Raw genomic sequence first — 18,627 nt, 5'->3', positions numbered from 1 at the left:
TACCTCTGAAAGACCAAACACGGGGGGGAGGACATCTGTGAGGCTGTCTTGAATTGTTTAAGAGCCAAAGGAATAAAGACTACCCACCTGGTGTCAGTAGCTACTGATGGGGGCACCGAATATGACGGGAACGCACAAGGGAATTGTGGCTTTACTGCAGAAGTCGCTGGACAGAAAGCTGCTGATTTTTCACTGCATCTTGCACCAAGAGGCACTGTGCGCTCAAACATTTCCTCCGGAATGCACAGAAGTAATGGATGTTGTCATTCAGATTGTCAATAAAATAATGGCAAAAAGTTTAAATCACCGTCAATTCTGTTTGTTACTGGACGAGCTGGAAAGCGCATATTCTGATCTCCTGCTGCACAACAAAGTCCGGTGGCTATCCAGAGGGGAGGTGCTGAAACGCTTTGTCGCGTGTCTGGAAGAAGTGAAAACTTTCCTGGGCAGCAAAGGGCTGGAAAAGCTACACTTCATGGTAGACATGACAGCGTACCTGAACACGCTGAACACAGCTCTTCAGGGGAAAGGACGTACAGCCCTACACATGTTGGAGGAGTTTTGGCATTTGAGCGCAAGTTGACAGTGCTTGCCAGAGATTGACAGAAAGGCACTTTGTCTCACTTCCCCAATTTGAGAGAGTTCAAACATGGTCACGACATGATAAGTTCGGAGTATTTACATTCTGCAATCATCACAATGCAAACATCATTTGGGAAACGCTTCTGTGAGTTCAGAGAGGAAAAAAACACATTATCCTTCCCGGTCACTCCCCCAAGCATCAATTCCTCTCTACTGAATACGACTGCATTGGCAGGTGTGAGTAAACCTGATCTTGAGATGGAACTGGCCGAAATAGCCGACAAAGACATATGGGTGTCCAAGTTTAGACGCTTGACAGCAGACCTTGAAGATGTTGCCCATCAGAAGGCCGTTCTTGCTCAGAATCACAAATGGAGTGATATTGAAAACCTCCCTAAACCGGACAAACTTGTGTTCGAAACATGGAATGCTATCCCCGACATTTATGTAAACATTAAAAAGTATGCGCTTGGAGTCCTGTTGATCTTTGGATCCACATATGTATGTGAGCAGGTGTTCTCCAACATGAACTTTATTAAAAACAAACATCGTGCACGCCTCACAGATGACAGCTTGCGATCCTGTATAAAGATGAAGGTGATGTCATACAGCCCTGATGTGCAGATGCTGTGCGCTGAGGTCCAGGAGCAGAAATCCCATTAACCAAGTATGATACATATTTTAATTGCCTATTATTTTAGGAATATTCATATTTTTTCATTGTTCAGTGAAATAGTCCTTTTATATTTCAGGTTGACAGCTGGCTGACGTTATTTTTGGTTTGCTGCTGGCAGAAAATTTAAGTTCAGTGTTTTTCATAAATACAAGAAGAACAAATAGACATTGAGTATTTTACTTAAAAGTAACCTTCAACCCAACGTCTTTTTTTTGGAGTTCAAAATGTTTTTGTTGCATGCAGAAATGTAATTTTGTTTTCTCTGCAGGAGTTCATCAATTTCATAAATGCAACACATTATAGTTTGTTTATACATAGCATAAAGGCAAAAAAAACGTTGTATGCACTGTTATTTCATTTTAAATGTCAAACGGGTTTTGCGGCTCCCAGTGTTTTCTTTTCTGTGGGAAACGGGTCCAAGTGGCTCTTTCAGTGGTAAAGGTTGCCGACCCCTGGTTTAGGATGAAGGTTGCATTTGCAAGGTTTACTTGGTCAAAAAAGGAATTACACAAATTGAATCTAAAGCTCAAAACCATCAAGTGTACCTTGCACGCTGGACTATTAGTGTTTAATATTTCATTATTTGCAGTATATTTATGTTTTCCAGAAGAGAAAATGAACACAATCAGCTTTTAGAACAGAAAGTCTACTTACACCCAGTCTTTCCACAAGCATCTCCAGCTCTTCTTGCAGCTGCTTATCCTCATCGGACTGAAAAATAGTTGACAATGAAAATTGGAAACTTGAAATAGTTACACAGTGTCCCATGAAAACTGAACTCTGCTTTACACTATGTGAACATAATAGAAACTTGGGAAAACATCTTGAAAATGATTTTTGAATGTTTTTGATTCAGATTGAATCTTGGTTTCCAAATATTAGGCTTACAGCAGTTAATCAGCAGGAACAGATTTAGATTTATTTATCACACATACATCAAAACAGAGTGAAATGTGTCACTTGTGTTAACAGCTAGCACATCCAAGGATGCGTTCAGGGCAGCCTGCGGGTGTCACCACACATTACATTGCCAAAATAGCATGCACATGACGTTCCACAGAATAAAAAGCAAAAACAAGACAAAATAATTTATTTTATTATTTTCTGGATATATAAAAGCAGTTATTGAAATTTGCATGATTTCAGAATGATCTAGTTGTTAATTAAGAACCATGCTTGAGCCACACAAGTTCAACTGCAAACAAGAGAAAATCTGTAGATGCTGGAAATCCAAGCAACACACACAAAATGCTGGAGGAACTCAGCAGGCCAGGCAGCATCTATAGAAAAAAGTACAGTCAACATTTCAGGCCAAGACCCTTTACCAAGTTTAAATGCAATCCATCTTTCAGCAGTACAAGTGAATGAACTCCCTATTACCCATGGCCTTGAAAGTGAAATGCATAATAAATATGGAAATATGACACCAGCAACCAACGGCAATGTGCTGCACTTCACTTGTGAGTCTGTTGGGGTAACCTATTGCATCCAGTGCTCCTGGTGCGGCCTCCTCTACATCAGCGAGGCCCGACGCAGATTGGGGGACTGCTTTGTCGAGCACCTGTGCTCCGTCTGCCACAACAGACAGGATCGCCCGGTTGCCACTCACTTCAACACTCCTTCACATTCCCATTCGGGTATGCCCATACACGGCCTCCTCTACTGCCATGATGAGGCCAAACTTCGGTTGGAGGAACAACATCTCATATACTGTCTGGGTAGTCTCCAGCTCCTTGGTATGAACATCAAATTCTCCAACTTCCAGTAATTCCCTCCCTGTCCCTTCCCCCATCCCACCTTCACTCTGTCTCCTCTTCTAGCTGCCTATCACCTCTCATGACTCTGCCTTCTTCTACTACCCATAGTGCTTTCCCCTTAAGACTCCTTCTTCACCTCTCTTGCCTATCCCCTCCCCCACCCCTTGATCTTTCCTCTGATTGGTTTTCCACCCTCCCCCCACTTTCTTTATAGGGCCCTTACCCACTCCTTCTTCAGTCTTGACGAAGGGTCTCAACCCGAAACGCTGACCGCTTCTTTCAACGTATGCTGCCTGACCTACTGAGTTCATCCAGTTTTTTGTATGTCTTGGCGATGTGCTGCAGACAGCTCACAAAATTTTCCCTATTTCTGCATAAATATGACCTAAAATGTGATAAAAATCTTCATGCAAGTCCAAAAACTAGATAAAGAGAACCCAGCTAAATAACACAAAACATTATACTTGTTAACTAATTTAGTGAGAAAAATGATCCAATAGTACATAGAACCATAGAACATTACAGCACAGAAACGGGCCTTTTGGCCCTTCTTGGCTGTGCCGAACCATTTTTCTGCATGTATTTGTTGGAAACAGTACGTGAACCTTTGCTTTCAGTGATCCTCTTGTACAGCAATAACTTCAACCAAATGTTTCTGATAACCGTTGATCAGTCCTACACATCGGCTTGGAGGAATTTTAGGCCATTCCTCCTTACAAAACTGCTTCAACTCTGGGATGTTGGTGGACTTCCTTGCATGAACCTTTTGCTTCCGGTCCTTCCACAACATTTCTAAAGGATTAAGGTCAGGACTTTGACTTGGCCATTCCAAAACACGAATTTTCTTCTTTTAAAACAATTCTGTTGTTGATTTATTCTTGTCTTTTGGATCATTGTCGAGTTGTATCACCCAACTTCTATTAAGCTTCAGGTAATGGACTGCTACTCTGACATTCCTGATACAGTTTTGAATTCATTGTTCCCTCAACAATTGCAAACTGCCCAGGCCTTGAGGCAGCAAAGCAGCCCCAGACCATGATGCTTCTTCTACCATGCTTCACAGTTGGATGAAATTTTGGTCTGTAGTACCCTTTTTCCTCCAACCATTGCAGTGTGGATTTTTGCCAAAAAGTTCAACTTTTGTCTCAGCTGTCCACAGAACATTGTCCCAGAAGCGCTGGAGAACATGCAGGTGGTCTTTTGCAAACTTGAGACATGCAGCAAAGTTATTTTTGGAGACCAGTGGTTTCTTCCACGGTGCCCTTCCATGAACACCATTCCCGTTCAGTGCTTTTCTTACAGTGTACACATGAACAGAGACTTTAGAAAATTATAGAAATTTCTACAGGTCTTTTGCCATTACCCTTGGGTTCTTTTTCACTCCTTCATCATTGCACATTGTGTTCTCGGTCTTTGCAGAATGCCCACTCCTAGGGAGAGTAGTAATAGCATTGAGTTTCCTACATTTGTAGACAATTCTCTTACCATGGACTGATGAACACTCAAGTCTTTAGAAATGCCTTTGTAACCTTTTCCAGCTTCATGCATCTCTACAATTCTTTTTCCAAGGTCCTCTGAAAGTTGTTTTGATTACAGCGTGGGTTACATAAACAGATCTTTCTTGAGAAGAGCAGGCTCAGTCAGTAACCTGACGGTGCATCTTTTTTATAGGACAGGACACCTCTACAACCCACACCTCCAATCTCATCCCTTTGTAAAAGGCATAACCCCAGAGGTTCACCTACTTTTTCCAACAAATACATGTAATATTGGATAATTTTTCTCAATAAATTAATGAACAAGTATAATGTTTTTATTGTTATTTATTTAATTATGTTCTCTTTATCTAGATGTAGGACTTGTTTCGTCATATTTATGCTGAAAAAGGGAAAATTCCACAGGGTTCATAAACTTTCTAGCACCACTGTAGATATTGTTCTTCTGATATACTTTTGAACTGCAATTGACTGCAGGGGATTTGGTGAATTAGAGTGTAGGTATGGCTGTGGCAGCCACTGACGGGTGGATGTTGATGGCGGAACAGGAACTCATGAGCAGCTCCATTACTGAGTGCCAATTAAGACATTCAATTAGATCATCAAGGATGAGAGCAGAAAAAGATATGCTCAATCTCCGAGAGAAGTCCCCCGCCTGAACCGCATGGATGGTTACCTACCCTAATGATACCAAATCCCAGGGGATGGGGGGGAGCAAGAACAGCTGGTGGTTATCCCTGTCTATGCCCCATGGAAGACACAAGAGATGATCATGATAATGAATCAGGCCCCTAACAGAAAAACCAGCACTTTTTGCACAATATGTGTGGAACACAATTCAGATGTGTAGTGATATCCCACAAGATCTTTTCGGTCTTTGTTGTATGATATTATCTGTGGACAAGGGATGAAAATAGAAGGCTGAACTGGGATACCAGCCTTAGCAAGAGGTGAGGGGGGTTGCCAAGTGCAAAGCGATGAGGATCAGACCAACCGGATAATCCAGGGATTGGAAAAGGCACTGCAACAGCCTGTTAACATCACCAAGGTACTAGAATGTAAGCTGAAACCCAGGGAATCAGGGTCAGATTACTGGGAGCACTTTGTATCATCCTACAAGGCTTATGCAGGGGACCTGATCTTCAATAATGGGAATACTTCCCCTCAATTTAATATGCTTCTGCTCCAATGTGTCCCTTTTGAGTTAGCCACGATGATTAAGACCAACAAAATGGACTTGCCAGATAAAGACTGTAATTGGATGCAGTGAGCCATAGTATACTACTGGGATCCCAGCACAGAGTCCAGATCCACCTCAAAGGGAGTTACAGTTAAGCATGAATTTGTCCAATGGGATGAGGGACACCGATAGGGTCAGATAATGGCCAGTATCGTGGCATACACAGTAACCTTGAGAACAGGATTGGGATCAATTCCCCAATTGGCCTTACTCCCTGCATGATGTTCCATACACCTCAGGACCCAGCCAGGTGATGGCAATAAGGGTATCACCCCAATGACCTTATCCCGGAGCGAAGAAATGGTCCTCCTCAGCGAGCGCCCGTGTCCGGGGGAGCTCAGCTGGAGTGCGTTTTAACTGTGGCTGACAAGGACAGGAAGGCAAGTTGCCCCTAGGGACAGCAGAGATGTCCAAGGCCAAACTGGGCAGTCACCCCACTCTCCACGAACAATCCGTTTGCTAACTGACCCTTGAAAATGTTACCTATTGTGAGTAGCGACCTGCAAGAGGAACTCAACATAAACCTTCAGCTAGCTGAAATTCAGTTTCCATTTATGATTGATACGAGGGCAACCACTTCCATTCTCGATCATGAGATAGTGTTGGAACATGGATTCCGGCTTTCTGGGGTCACCATTGCCCTCTTGGGGTTCAAGGGATCTGAACGAACATACCAATGGACATAACTCCTATGAGTGGAGTTTCAGGGAAGGCAGTATATACCCTGGTAACTGTGGCTTCTAATATTACCCTACATCAGCCTGTAAATGTGCTCTCTTCCCACTCAGTAATCGAGTTTTTGACCTCCCGACAGATGCAGCACCTCACTCAGGCACAACAAAACTGCTATGAGACAGCCTTACTGAGCAATCCGCTACTGACATTTTCTCAATGTTCCACATTAAATCCAGCCAATTTCCTAGTGTTGCCACCCCAGGTTACAAACGATTCTGAACATGACTGCGTGTTGTGAAATCAACTCCTCACTGCAGCCCGCGAAGACCTCACAGAACAACCCCTACAGGACCCCGACATAACCTTGTACGTCAATGGTAGTTCTTCTGTGTGCCCTCAAGGCCAGAGATGTCTGGCTATGCTGTGGTCACAGATGACATGGTGCTCAAGCAGGCAGCCTTTCAACCAGCTGTGTCAGCAGAAAAAGCGGAGTTATTTGCCCTCACTCGTGCTTGCATCCTCCCCGCCAACAAACGTGCAGACATCTACACCGATTCTCAATACGCCTTCACGGTAGCTCATGACTATGGCATGCTTTGGGAATGGTGGGGCTTCCTCACCTCCTCAGGACATCCTTCCTATTAGCAATGCTACATTTGTACAGAATCTCCTCACTGCCTTGCAACTTCCAAAAACATTGGCCATTATGAAATGCTCTGCTCCTACCCACTAGACTGATAAAATCTCCACCTGTAACGCCACAGCTAATGAGGTTGCTAAAGCTGCAGCCCAGGCACTTGAAACTATATCCCATTGGGGCCGCCAAAACCCCCTGCACTCTCACACAGCACGGGTATGCCAGACATACGTTTCAGGGGGGCACCCCTGAGGAGAATGGTCACAGATGGGCTGTAAGGAAGGTCCTGTGACGGGCCTCTGGTACACCCCTGTGGCACAGGTCTGCATCCCTACCCAATTTCTACCAATCCTCCTTGATTATATTCATACTTGTACTCACCTCAGAAAGGAGGGAATCGTAAACAGTTTGCTGCAAACATGGTGGCATCCAAAACTGCAGAAAGCAGCAGCAAAGAGGTCAAAAGCATTTTTAATATGCTGCAAGAACAATGTGGGAAGGGGGACACCCTGTGTGTCAGTTGCCACTCCCTACCTGGAGGCCCCTTCTCATGTTTACAAATTGATTTTTCACTTTATTGAACTACCTAGAGTGCATTGTTACAAATATTGCTGAGTGATCATAGATGTGTTTAGTAGATGGATTGAGGCGATTCCTGCCACAAATAATACAGCCCTGACAGCAGCTAAAATATTGTCACAAGAAGTAATCCCCCAGTATGGGCTACCGGAAATATTGAGTTCAGATAATGGTCTCCACTTTGTAGCAAAATTAAATGAGGAAATCTGCAATGCCTTATCCATTAAACAACAATTCCATTGCTCTCACCATCCCCAGGCTGCAGGTATAATGGAAAGGGCAAACAGTACGTTAAAAACCAAATTGGCAAAACTCATGGAGACAGGCCTTAAATGGTTAAAAGTATTGCCCTTAGCATTATTCCACCCACCCCCCGAAAAAAACTCGGTTGTCACCAGCTGAAATCATCTTCAGGAAGCCCCCAAGGACTCCACGGGGTTCTGCGCAGCCTCCCACTCTTGATATAAATGGGCTACCTAACTAAGACTCTCTGAGTCTTACATTCACAGGTATGCCAGGCATACAAGGAGGAAGATGATATGATAAGGCGACTACCCAACATCATACCCAGGGACTATGTACTAATTAAGAATTCAAGCTGTAGCAAACTAGAACAACGATGAAAGGGGCCATTCCAAATACTGCTCATCTGCTCATAACACCTGGGATAGTGAAGTTCAGAACTGCAAGGGCACCCTGAGCGATTGCAAATGTCAATGTTTTGAAGGGTGGTACCTCAGGTCCCTGTTGTATATGACTTCCTCCTCTGAAGCCTCTTGGCCACACCTATGCGTGCCTCACGCCAGGGTGGCAAATACAACTTGCCACTGCAGCCGCCAGGGGAAACTTTTTCCCTGGGGAACAGCACTTGTAACACCTTTAATTACAATGCTATTGGCGGGCTTCTCCCTTTGACTGTTCCTGTCTGAGCGACTAACCAAAGTGCCCCAGAGGCTTTAGGTAAAGGGTTTATACTTATACGGTCTCTGAGTGAGTTTATCCAGATTCTACTTCCACACCAGTCAAATTATCCTACAGTTCACAATCTCATATGACTACATGGTCCTGACTCTACTTACGCAATGCCACAGGAGACCAACAAGAGTTCTAGTTAAATTATCTTTGATCTGTATTTTAAATCACATTCAAGACTTTGCTATAAATCTACCCAAGACAACAGATGGAACAGCTCCATTCTCTCTTATTTTTCAAGTACAGCACATTCCACTAAATTGGGTCAATGTTGAATCAGAGCAGCCCCTTATTTGGAACAACTCAAAGAACAAAGACTAAGTTGAGAAAATAGCCAGGCAACATCAATGGAAATGAATAAACAGACGCTGTTTTGGGCAGAGATCCTTCCTTCAGGACTGGGACAGGAAGGGGGAAGATGTCATCCTCTCTCCAACAACAACCCAACCGGAGGAGGAGGAAAACCTCGACCGAGCTGTTAGCTAGGGAATAGGTGAAGCCAGATGGGTAGGGAAGATAAAGGGTTGGGGAGGAAAGGAAGGAGAAGACCCAGGGGGAGGTGATAGCAGGTGAGAAGAGGTAAAAGGCCAGAGTGGGGAAATGTATGTGTGGGGGGGGGGGGGGGGGGGTTGGAAGAGAATTTTTTTTAAACTGGAAGGAGAAATTGATATTAATGTCATCAGGTTGGAGGCTACTCAGACAGAATACAAGGTGGTTTCATGTCAGAACAGAAATGGGAATGGAAATTAAAATGTTTCGCCACTTGAAGTTCCACTTTTGGCGGATATAGCGGAGGTGCTCGATGAAGTGCTCCTCCAATTTACAACTGGTCTCACTAATGTAGAGGAGGCCATATTGGGAATACTAGACACAATAAACAACACCAGCAGATTTGCAGTTGAAGTGTTGTCTCACCTGGAAGAACCCTGAATGGGCAGGTGCAGCATTTAGGCAGCTTATGGGGACAAGTGACTGGAGGGAGATCAGTAGAGGGATGAATGTACAAGAGAATCATGAGAAAGTGATCCCTGTGGAAAGAGGAGGGTGAGGGAGAGGTAAAGATATGTTTGGTGGTAGGATCGTCTTGGAGATGGTGTAAGTTGCAGAGGACGATGGAGGATGAAGTGGAACTCTATCCTAGTTAAGGTGGAAGGAAGATGGGGTGAACATGGGTGTCAAGGAAACTGAGAAGATGCGGATGAGATCAGCATCAATGGTGGAGGGGAAGCCCTGTTCTTTGATGGAGGAGGACATCTCTGATACCTTGAAAAGGAAAGCTTTATCCAGCAGATGCAGCAGATATGAAGGCACAGAGAAAAAGGAATAGCATTTTTACAGGAGTTAAGGCGGGAAGAGGTGTAGTCAAGATAACTGTGGGAATTGGTAGGTTTATTGAAGATATTAGTAGACAGTTTGTTTCCAGACATGGAGAAAGAGAGATCGAGAAAGTGGAGAGTTGTCAGAAATAGACCAAGTAAATTTAAAGACATGGTGGAATTTGGAGGCAAAGTTGATTAAATTGACGAGTTCAGCATTGGTGCTTGAAGCAACACCAATGCAGTCATCAATGTAGTGCAGAGAGAGTTGTGGAGCAATGAATGCATCAATTGCAAAAAAAAAACACCATAATTTTGTCACTATTCAGATTCTTGATACATCAGTTTTCCCTTTCATCACCATCACCCTAATTTTGGAAAACCACTTTGCCAATTACTGATCCATTTTCTTTTCCAATCTTTAAACATGAAGCTTCTCAAGAGCATGGGCAATTTTCCCACAAAACATTTTCAAACCACTCCAGATATTGGTGCAAAGCGTTAAAAAGGACCCACAAATCAAATGCACAAACACCCTATTTGTATCTGATAAACCCTCATTCTTCTGAAGTCATCTACAATCTTTGAGGTAGGTGACCACTATCTTTGTTCAGACTGTCCTATTCCTACCGGTCAGTCTTTCTTGGCAACATACTATAAATTCAAATACATTCATAAGTTCCAAATTACACTGAACTTTGTACTTAAAGTTGCTTTTGTCCATTTGTTCTATTATTCCATTACTTGTCTCAATTGAGTCTCCACAGATCACAAAACATTTTTTGTAAACTTAGAAGGAAAAAAATTACTTTGACAAAAATGAAAAAAAAACTGGAAATAACTATTTGTAGGAAGACATCACAAGTTACTGAAAAACAGACATCTTTTTTGTACATAATGGCTAAACTTTAGGTACAACATTATGTTCTTAAATTTTTAATTCCTAGTAGGATTAAAAGCAGTTAACTAGACCTTAGAAATTTCTCAAAAAGTGTACAGGTTAGACCTAGAAGCATTATCTCCAGACCACCGTAAAATACTTTTAAAAAAAATCACCAAAGAATACTATGGATAAGAACACAAAATGCTGGCAGAACTCAGCAGGCCAGACAGCATCTATGGGAGGACACCCATAGATGCTGTCTGGCCTGCTGAGTTCTGCCGGCATTTTGTGTTTTTATTTATTTCCAGCATCTGCAGATTCACTCGTGTTGCCAAAGAATACTATGGTTCTCCTTGGAAAGGGAATCAAAATATTCAAAATAATAAAATGCAAGAATGATGCCTTAACAGAGTTAAGGGCTGAGAGTATGAACAGAGAAACAAAAACACTTAGACGTGAATAACATGATTACATTTTTCTTGGAATACCTTGAATTCAGTTACAAAGAAATCTCATCATGGTGAAGGAGAGCAAGTATCTTGAAGAGCAACAGATTAGAACAGTTGGAATGAATCAGAATCAGGTTCAACATCATGTCATGAAATTTGTTTTTGAGCAGCAGTACATTGCAATACATAATCTATATATATTTATGGTAATATATTTTAACTAAACAGTGCATTAAAGAAAAATAGTGAGGTACCCTTCGTAGGTTCATTGTCCATTCAGAAAGCTGATGGGTGGAGGAGAATAAGCTGTTCCTGAAACATTGAGTGCATGTCTTCAGGCTCCTGTACCTCCTCCTTGATGGTAGCAACGAGAAGAGGACAGGTCCTGGGAAATGAGGTCCTTAATGATGGATGCCACCTTTTTGAGGGATCATCTTATGAAGATGCCCTTGATACTAGGGAGGCTAGTGTCTATGATGAAGTTGGCTGAGTTTTGCACCTTTGTGCAGTTTCTTTCTAGCCTGTGCAGTGGCCTCTCATACCAGACGGTGATGCAACTACTTAAAATGCATCTACAAAAACGTGCGTGATTCTTTGGTGTATCATTCCAGAATAACTTTCATCAAAGTGTTGTAAATTTTATGTGACAAGTCCTTCGCCCTCTTAACTTCTCCTATCCAAGTACTATGGCTTTTAAATGTTGTTAATTTGGTTGAAAACTCAGCCAACTCTATCATGGGCACCAGCCTCCCCAGCATCAAGGACATCTTCAAAAGATGATCCCCAAAAAGGTGGGACCCATCATTAAGAACCTCATCACGCAAGACATGCCCGTTTCTCATTGCTACCATTAAGGTAGTGGTACAGGAGCCTGAAGACACACATACAATGTTTTACAAACTGCTTCTTCCCTTCAACCATCAGATATTTGAACAGACAAAAACTATCCATGAACATTACCCCACTATTTTTGCTCTTTTTATAAGCTACCTATTTGTTTTTTAATATATATATATATATTCTAATTCAGAGATTATGTATTGCACTGTACTGCTGCTGCAAAACAAATTTCACAAAAATGACATTAAAACTGTTTCTGGTAACATACCCACCTCAATCTCCATTTCTCGCACCCGAATGCAAATAAGCATCACCCTGTGTATAAAAAAGCTGCCCTTGATATCCCTTCAAATCTCCCACCTTCAATTTTAAAGTCTTTGCACTCCTATTTTTAGCACTCTCCCCAGGAAAAAGACTACAAACTTTCACCCTGTCTATGCCCCTCATTATTTTATACCTATTTCAGATCTGAATGAATACACGATGGTTGTAACAGACTTCATTAAAACAAATGTGTCCCCATTAAATCATTCAGTCTTCCCAATCAAAAGCCATGGATGAACCATGATTTACATAATCTGCTGAGAGCTGGTTCAGGGGCATTCAAGTCTGGAAACCAAGATAGTTATAACATCTCTAGAAAGCCATCTCACAGACGAAGTGGAAATTCTGGACCAAACTTGAATGAACGAGGGATGCTCGACAGCTGTGACAAGGCTTGAATGCTATTACTTCTTATACAGTTAAATCAAGTGACATAGGAGACTGCAGGGCTTCACTTCCAGATGACCTCAAAGCCTTCTATGCTCGCTTTGACCATCAGAACATGGAGGAACCACTGAAAACTCCCACATCCCCCGATGATCCTATGATTTCAGTCTCCGAAGCTAAACCCAGGGGAGAGTGCTAAAAATAGGAGTGCAAAGACTTTAAAATTGAAGGTGGGAGATTTAAAGGGATATCAAGGGCAGCTTTTTTATACACAGGGTGATGCTTATTTGCATTCAGGTGCTAGCGACTTGTGGGCTGCCTTCCCGAAGGTGAATCTACGGAAAGCATCCGGACCTGACAGAGTATCTGGGCATGTACAAAAGACCTATGCTGATCAACTGGCTGGTGCGTTCACTGAGATCTTTAACCTCTTGCTTTGGCAGTGTGTGCTACTAACCTGCTTCAAGCAGGGAGATTGAAAATCTGGTTGAGTGGTGTCTTAACAAGCTCTCCCTCAATGTCAGCAAGACTAAGCAACTAATTATAGACTTTAAGAAAGGGAAACTACAGGTTCATGACCCAGTCCTCACCAAAGGATTAGAGGTAGAGAGGGTTAGCAACTTGCAATTTGTTGATATTACTATTTCAGAGGGCCTGTCCTGGGCCCAGTACACAAACCCAATTGTGAAGAAAGCATGACAGTGCCTCTACTTCCTTAGGAGTTTGCAGAGATTTGGCATGACATCAAAAACTTTGACAAATTGTTATAGATGTATAGTGGAGAGTACATCAACTGGCTGCATCACAGCCTGGTCCTACAAAAATAAGCAGATTCAACCTAATATATCACGAGTAAAGCCCTCCCAACTATTGAGCACATCCACATGAAACGCTGTCATAAGAAAGTGAGCACCCATCACCAAGGATCCCCACCACCCAGGTCTTACTCTCCTTGCTCCTGCCATTGGATAGAAAGCAAAAGAACCTCAGGACTGGCACCACCAGGTTCAAGAGCAGTTACTATCCCTCAAACACTAGACTCTTGAACAAAAGGGGAGAATTACACTAAACCTCACTTGCTCCATCATCAGAATATTCCCACTACCAAGGAACTCACCTTCAAAGACTCTTCATCTTAAGTTCTTGTTATTTATTTATATTTGTATTTGCACAGTTTGTTGCCTTCTGGACTCTGGTTGATCTTTCATTGATCCTGGTATAGTTACTACTTTGCAGACTTGTTGAGTACACCCACAAGAAAATGAATCTTAGGATTGTATATGGTGACATATATGTAATTAGATAACAAAATTTACTTTGAATGCCTTGATTTCCTACGTTCCAGTGAATAATGTCCTAATCTATGCAACTTCCCTTTGTTATTCAGTCCCCCAAGTTCAGGCAACATCCTGGTAAATCTTTTTCTGCACCATTTCTAGTTTAATAACAGCTTATCTTTAACAGGTAACCAAAGATACACAATACTCTAAGTGCACCCTCACCAATGTCTCATAACCGTGACACGACTTCCCATCTCTGATACTCAATGGACTGAGCGATGAAGACCAGTGTGCCAAATGCACCTTATCAGTCGGTGATGCTTTCAATGATCTATGCACTTCCATTGCTCTGCTACACCCCTCTGTTCCATAACATTGATAACTGAAGATGGCACATAGAATTCACAACCTCTAAACTTTGTCCTATCTGCACACATGGATAGTTGAGGTTTGGAGGGCTGTGGGCCAAAGCTTCCTAAGTACTTAATTGTGCCCAGGTGAAACTTCCTTGGTCTTGACTCAAAATCAATCACCAACATGAAATTTACAAAACGTATACTGGAGTCTCAAGATGCATGGACACACAATGCAGTTTAAGATAATAGCACAGAGATTCCAAAATAAAATTGCAGCCTACATCTGACATTGGCCATCCAGACGTACGATGTAATTCATTTTGGAAGCTCCAACATGGCACTGGTCAGTTAGCCAATGTTCTGTGATTCAATTCATAGTCAAAGTTTGTACAATAAATCTGTTCAGATCTCTATCAAGTCTCTGCATGTTTATTGTCACTATTGTTACCTGTTTTAACATACAAATACCACTTTATCTAACTTAATCAAAACCAGCAGAATTACTGGGCTAGTCCTTATACAATTAAGTATCGTAGCAGAAGTCAAATTTCTTTTATCATACAACACTCTATATTTTTGGGGGAGAAACTATACTTTGCGACTCCAAGATAAAATATTTGGATCACAGAATGGCATGCCTTGTTAAAGTCACTTTATGTTTAAGAAATTTAAAGATGTCATCAATAAAGAAACTCTACATAACAGATCTTATGAAATAAGCTCTTATGCCAGATGGGAAGATAATAACTGTGGGATAATAAATAAACCCAAGTATAATAAATTCATCAATTTTGCTTTTACTTGCTTCCAAATTTCAAGACCAATGCCACAAAACTAATTTTTCTCAATGTATAGACTTAAATCCTAAAGCGCCTGTATTTTACGAACACTTGAAACTGCAGAAAACATTACTGTAACATTTTGACACACTAGTACATATTTGAGTGTTCGGAAATCTTGATGGCTCAAGTCCTGGCTTATGCATTAGTCCAAACTGTCAGGCATGGGTCCATTGTACAAGTGGCATCTAGAGCACATCCATGGCTTGGAGCTGAACTGTGCTAGTCTAAGCTGTAGTCCAGTATGTTTGTAGGTGTCTGTGACTGGAGCCAGGGTCTGGTCTTTTATTTCTAGCTCTCTTTAAGCTCATTATATTCACTAGAAAAAGTAAGACATTGTTCTGCAATGTGTAAAACTGCAGATTAAAAGTCTGTTTGGATATTAATGAGTATCATCTACATGACCCTACATCTAGCAGAGAGTAAAATCTGTGTGTGTCACTAGCCAGATCACAAGAGTCCCATACCACTGGAATCTTGAGTACAAACCTTTTGTTTAATTACAGAATTAAACTTGCATTGGCGTACCACAAACAGATTGTGCCCATCAGCATAAGAGGTTGTGTTCACTCAACATGGCTCCGTGTTGACTCCACAAAAAGACTCATTAACACAGCATTCTATATTAGCTTTGCCAGCCTGCAGATTTTACAGTCAGTGACAGATACAGGCAGATCATGGAGCCACCAACTGACACCTGCAATGACTCCAATAACAATCATTGAGGTATAGGTGGTATCACATATTCTAAGGAACTTTGTTTTTAAGGCACTTTCCAATGAGCTCCTTCAGAGTTGCTCAAATAGTCTCGATGTTTCAAACTTGAATTTAGAGAAAAACCCATGAGCTCGGGACTTCCTGAATGACCTAAATTGCCAAATTAGACCATCAAAAGGTGAGGTTTAACTCACCTGGAAACGTCAAAGATAATGTAAAGCTGATGAAATCTCATACAATCTTATTCGCTAAATGAGATGCTGCAAACATCCAGACACCATAGTGAATATAAACTACGTTATATAAATTCAGCCAAACTAAACGGTACGTCCAACCGATATAAACACTTGTCACGACACCAGTTGAGAGGCATTGATTGCGGCCTAGCTTCTGAGAGAAGCCCAGGCCCGGCTCACTCGCACGCAGCGATATGTTTCCGAAACAAGAGATTATTTGGGGTGCTGTCGGGAAGATGCTGAAGGCAAGGCAGTGGTGGAGAGGGTCCGGGCTCCACAGGCCTCAGCTCGGGCCTCAGTGACTCTGCACACACCAGCATTGTGTCCACAGTGACACAGCAAACCCACGAGCGGCGAACATGGCCGTCATTCGCCCGACAGACACATTACCAGTTCCTGCTCCTGCTCCTTCTCGCCATTGGCCTTCTTGTCCTTCTCCTTAGCGGCAGCTTGCTTCTCGTCACCCCGGCGCGCCGCCGGCTGCTGGCCCTTCCTCGCGTCCTCCATGGCGGTGCACGGCCCTCCTGGTGGATGCCGGGAAGGGGGCCGGCCCGGCGCTGTCCTGCCTCCGCGCTCCGGCGGCTGCCCGTCAGAGGCGCCAGCGCCGCGCCGTGCCGTGCCGTCGTGACGCGCGAAGCAGAGGGAAATAAAGGTGGCGAAACGAGAGAAAAATCTAGAAATTGGCTGGACAATCCGTAAGAGGAATATCTGTGCGCGGGGAAGGGGGGGGGGGGGGGGAGAAAGGTTTTACCTCAGTTGCCCCCAAGGTGTGAGGTATTTAGGGACATTTCTTCCTCTGGGTAGCTCAAGTTCAAGACACTTCATCAGGAGTGGAAAGCAAGAGGGCAGAGGCCAGAATAAGAAAGTGAGAGGGTGTTGCGGATTTCTCTTTACAGCTGTCAGCTTCTCCACCCACTTTCTTATTCTGGTTCCCTTTCTATCCAAGTGTCTTGGCCCAAAACGATGACTGTTAGCTCCCCTCCACAGACGCTGTCTGACTGGCTGAGTTTCTCCCGTATTCTGTGTGAATGCTCAAGATTTCCAGTATCTGTAGAACCTCTAATGATAATATTTTAGCTAAAAGTCTTTGAAATGTTTTATGTGATGTATAATATGGAATGATAAGTCTAATTTTACTAGAGAAGGAGGTGCAGCCAATCAAGTCAACCACTAAAGATTAGCGTTCTCTTAATCATCACCTTCTTATTTTTACCCCTGACTTCTTGCCACGATAGAAATGTAGCGTAATGCATTTGGTGGAAACATGCATAACTCACAGGCACTGACATTGAGTTGGAGTTCACTTTATGAGGCTGGTCTGATGTGATGACATAATTATGTACTTTACTGAACTTTGTTCAATGGTTAGAGTACGATAAATAAGTTATCACTGTTTTTCTTAAACATAAATTGCCTCTGCTGTTTTTATTTGTTAAAACCTATATTGGTGACCCTGAAGTTTTAGAATGATTCCAGAGCTATTGAACATGTTGGGCAGCGAAGTCACTTTGCAACTTCCAGAGTTTTTGGTTTGACCAAGCCAAGACCCAATGTGTGCTGTGAGAAATCACTGCCAACAAGACCAGATTTTTCCTTGTGGTAGTGTTGCTCAGCAATACCATGGCTGCAAGAGTGGTGAGTCTACTGGAACACCTGCTGAAGACAAAAATACCAATCGCTGAAAACTCACCTTTTACAGACTTTTGGACTATCAGAGTGAGCGCGCCAGACAGTTGCTATCCTTGCCTGGCCTGGGCAATGCTAAGCCATTGGAGCTAATGGACCACATACTGTCTCTCCTAGGAAATCATCATCTTTGTTTTATTTTTAAAGAACTCTTCATGCAACAAATGCCTGATCAAGTTTGCATAGCTCTCACTAATGCACCTGTGAAGGACTAAAGGGGTCTTGCTAAAATCGTTAAAGTCTACACTCAACCAGGCAGTGGTGCATCATTCCTCCTCCTTTCCTTACCTCAATAAGCCTGGTCAGCAAGGCCCCCAACATAAGAATGCCTGTGGCTGCAAAAGAGATTACGCTAGACCTGTGTTTTCACTATGATTGCTTAGATACAAGCACCATCAAGTGCTGACTGCCCTGCATTGTCGATAATGCCAGTGCTTCAGGACATCAGAGGTCTGTGAACACCATGGGGTTCCAGCTGCCAGGGTCATCTACTGTTCATTACAGACACCCTTTCAGGGCAATGCTTCCTGTGTGACACAAGTGCTCAAGTGAGTATACTGCCAGCATCACTTATTGATGAGAAATCAAAGAACAGTGAAACCTTGCCGAAGGCTGCCAATGGCAGCAGGATCCAGACTTACGGGATACAACGGGTGAAGCTATGCTTCAGTGAGCAATGTTACACATGGGACTTCATCCA

The 18,627-nt window shown here is 42.8% G+C and overlaps 1 protein-coding gene across 1 annotated transcript in view; it reads right to left on the bottom strand.

Moving 5' to 3' along the window:
• Nucleotides 1-16,793, bottom strand: part of psmd2 (proteasome 26S subunit ubiquitin receptor, non-ATPase 2) — a 78,841-nt gene extending 62,048 nt beyond the window's left edge. The window contains exons 1-2 of the mRNA XM_059945080.1: nucleotides 16,632-16,793; nucleotides 1,913-1,969 (exon numbers count right to left, since the gene is read on the bottom strand). Of these exons, the coding sequence (XP_059801063.1) occupies nucleotides 1,913-1,969; nucleotides 16,632-16,748 (174 nt within the window). The 5' untranslated portion in view covers nucleotides 16,749-16,793. The remainder of the gene's footprint in view (nucleotides 1-1,912; nucleotides 1,970-16,631) is intronic.
• Nucleotides 16,794-18,627: the final 1,834 nt, after the last annotated feature.

The sequence above is a fragment of the Hypanus sabinus genome, chromosome 2, assembly GCF_030144855.1.
Source record: "Hypanus sabinus isolate sHypSab1 chromosome 2, sHypSab1.hap1, whole genome shotgun sequence".
Lineage (NCBI taxonomy): Eukaryota > Metazoa > Chordata > Chondrichthyes > Myliobatiformes > Dasyatidae > Hypanus > Hypanus sabinus.
This window is presented reverse-complemented; position numbering and strand designations above follow the sequence as displayed.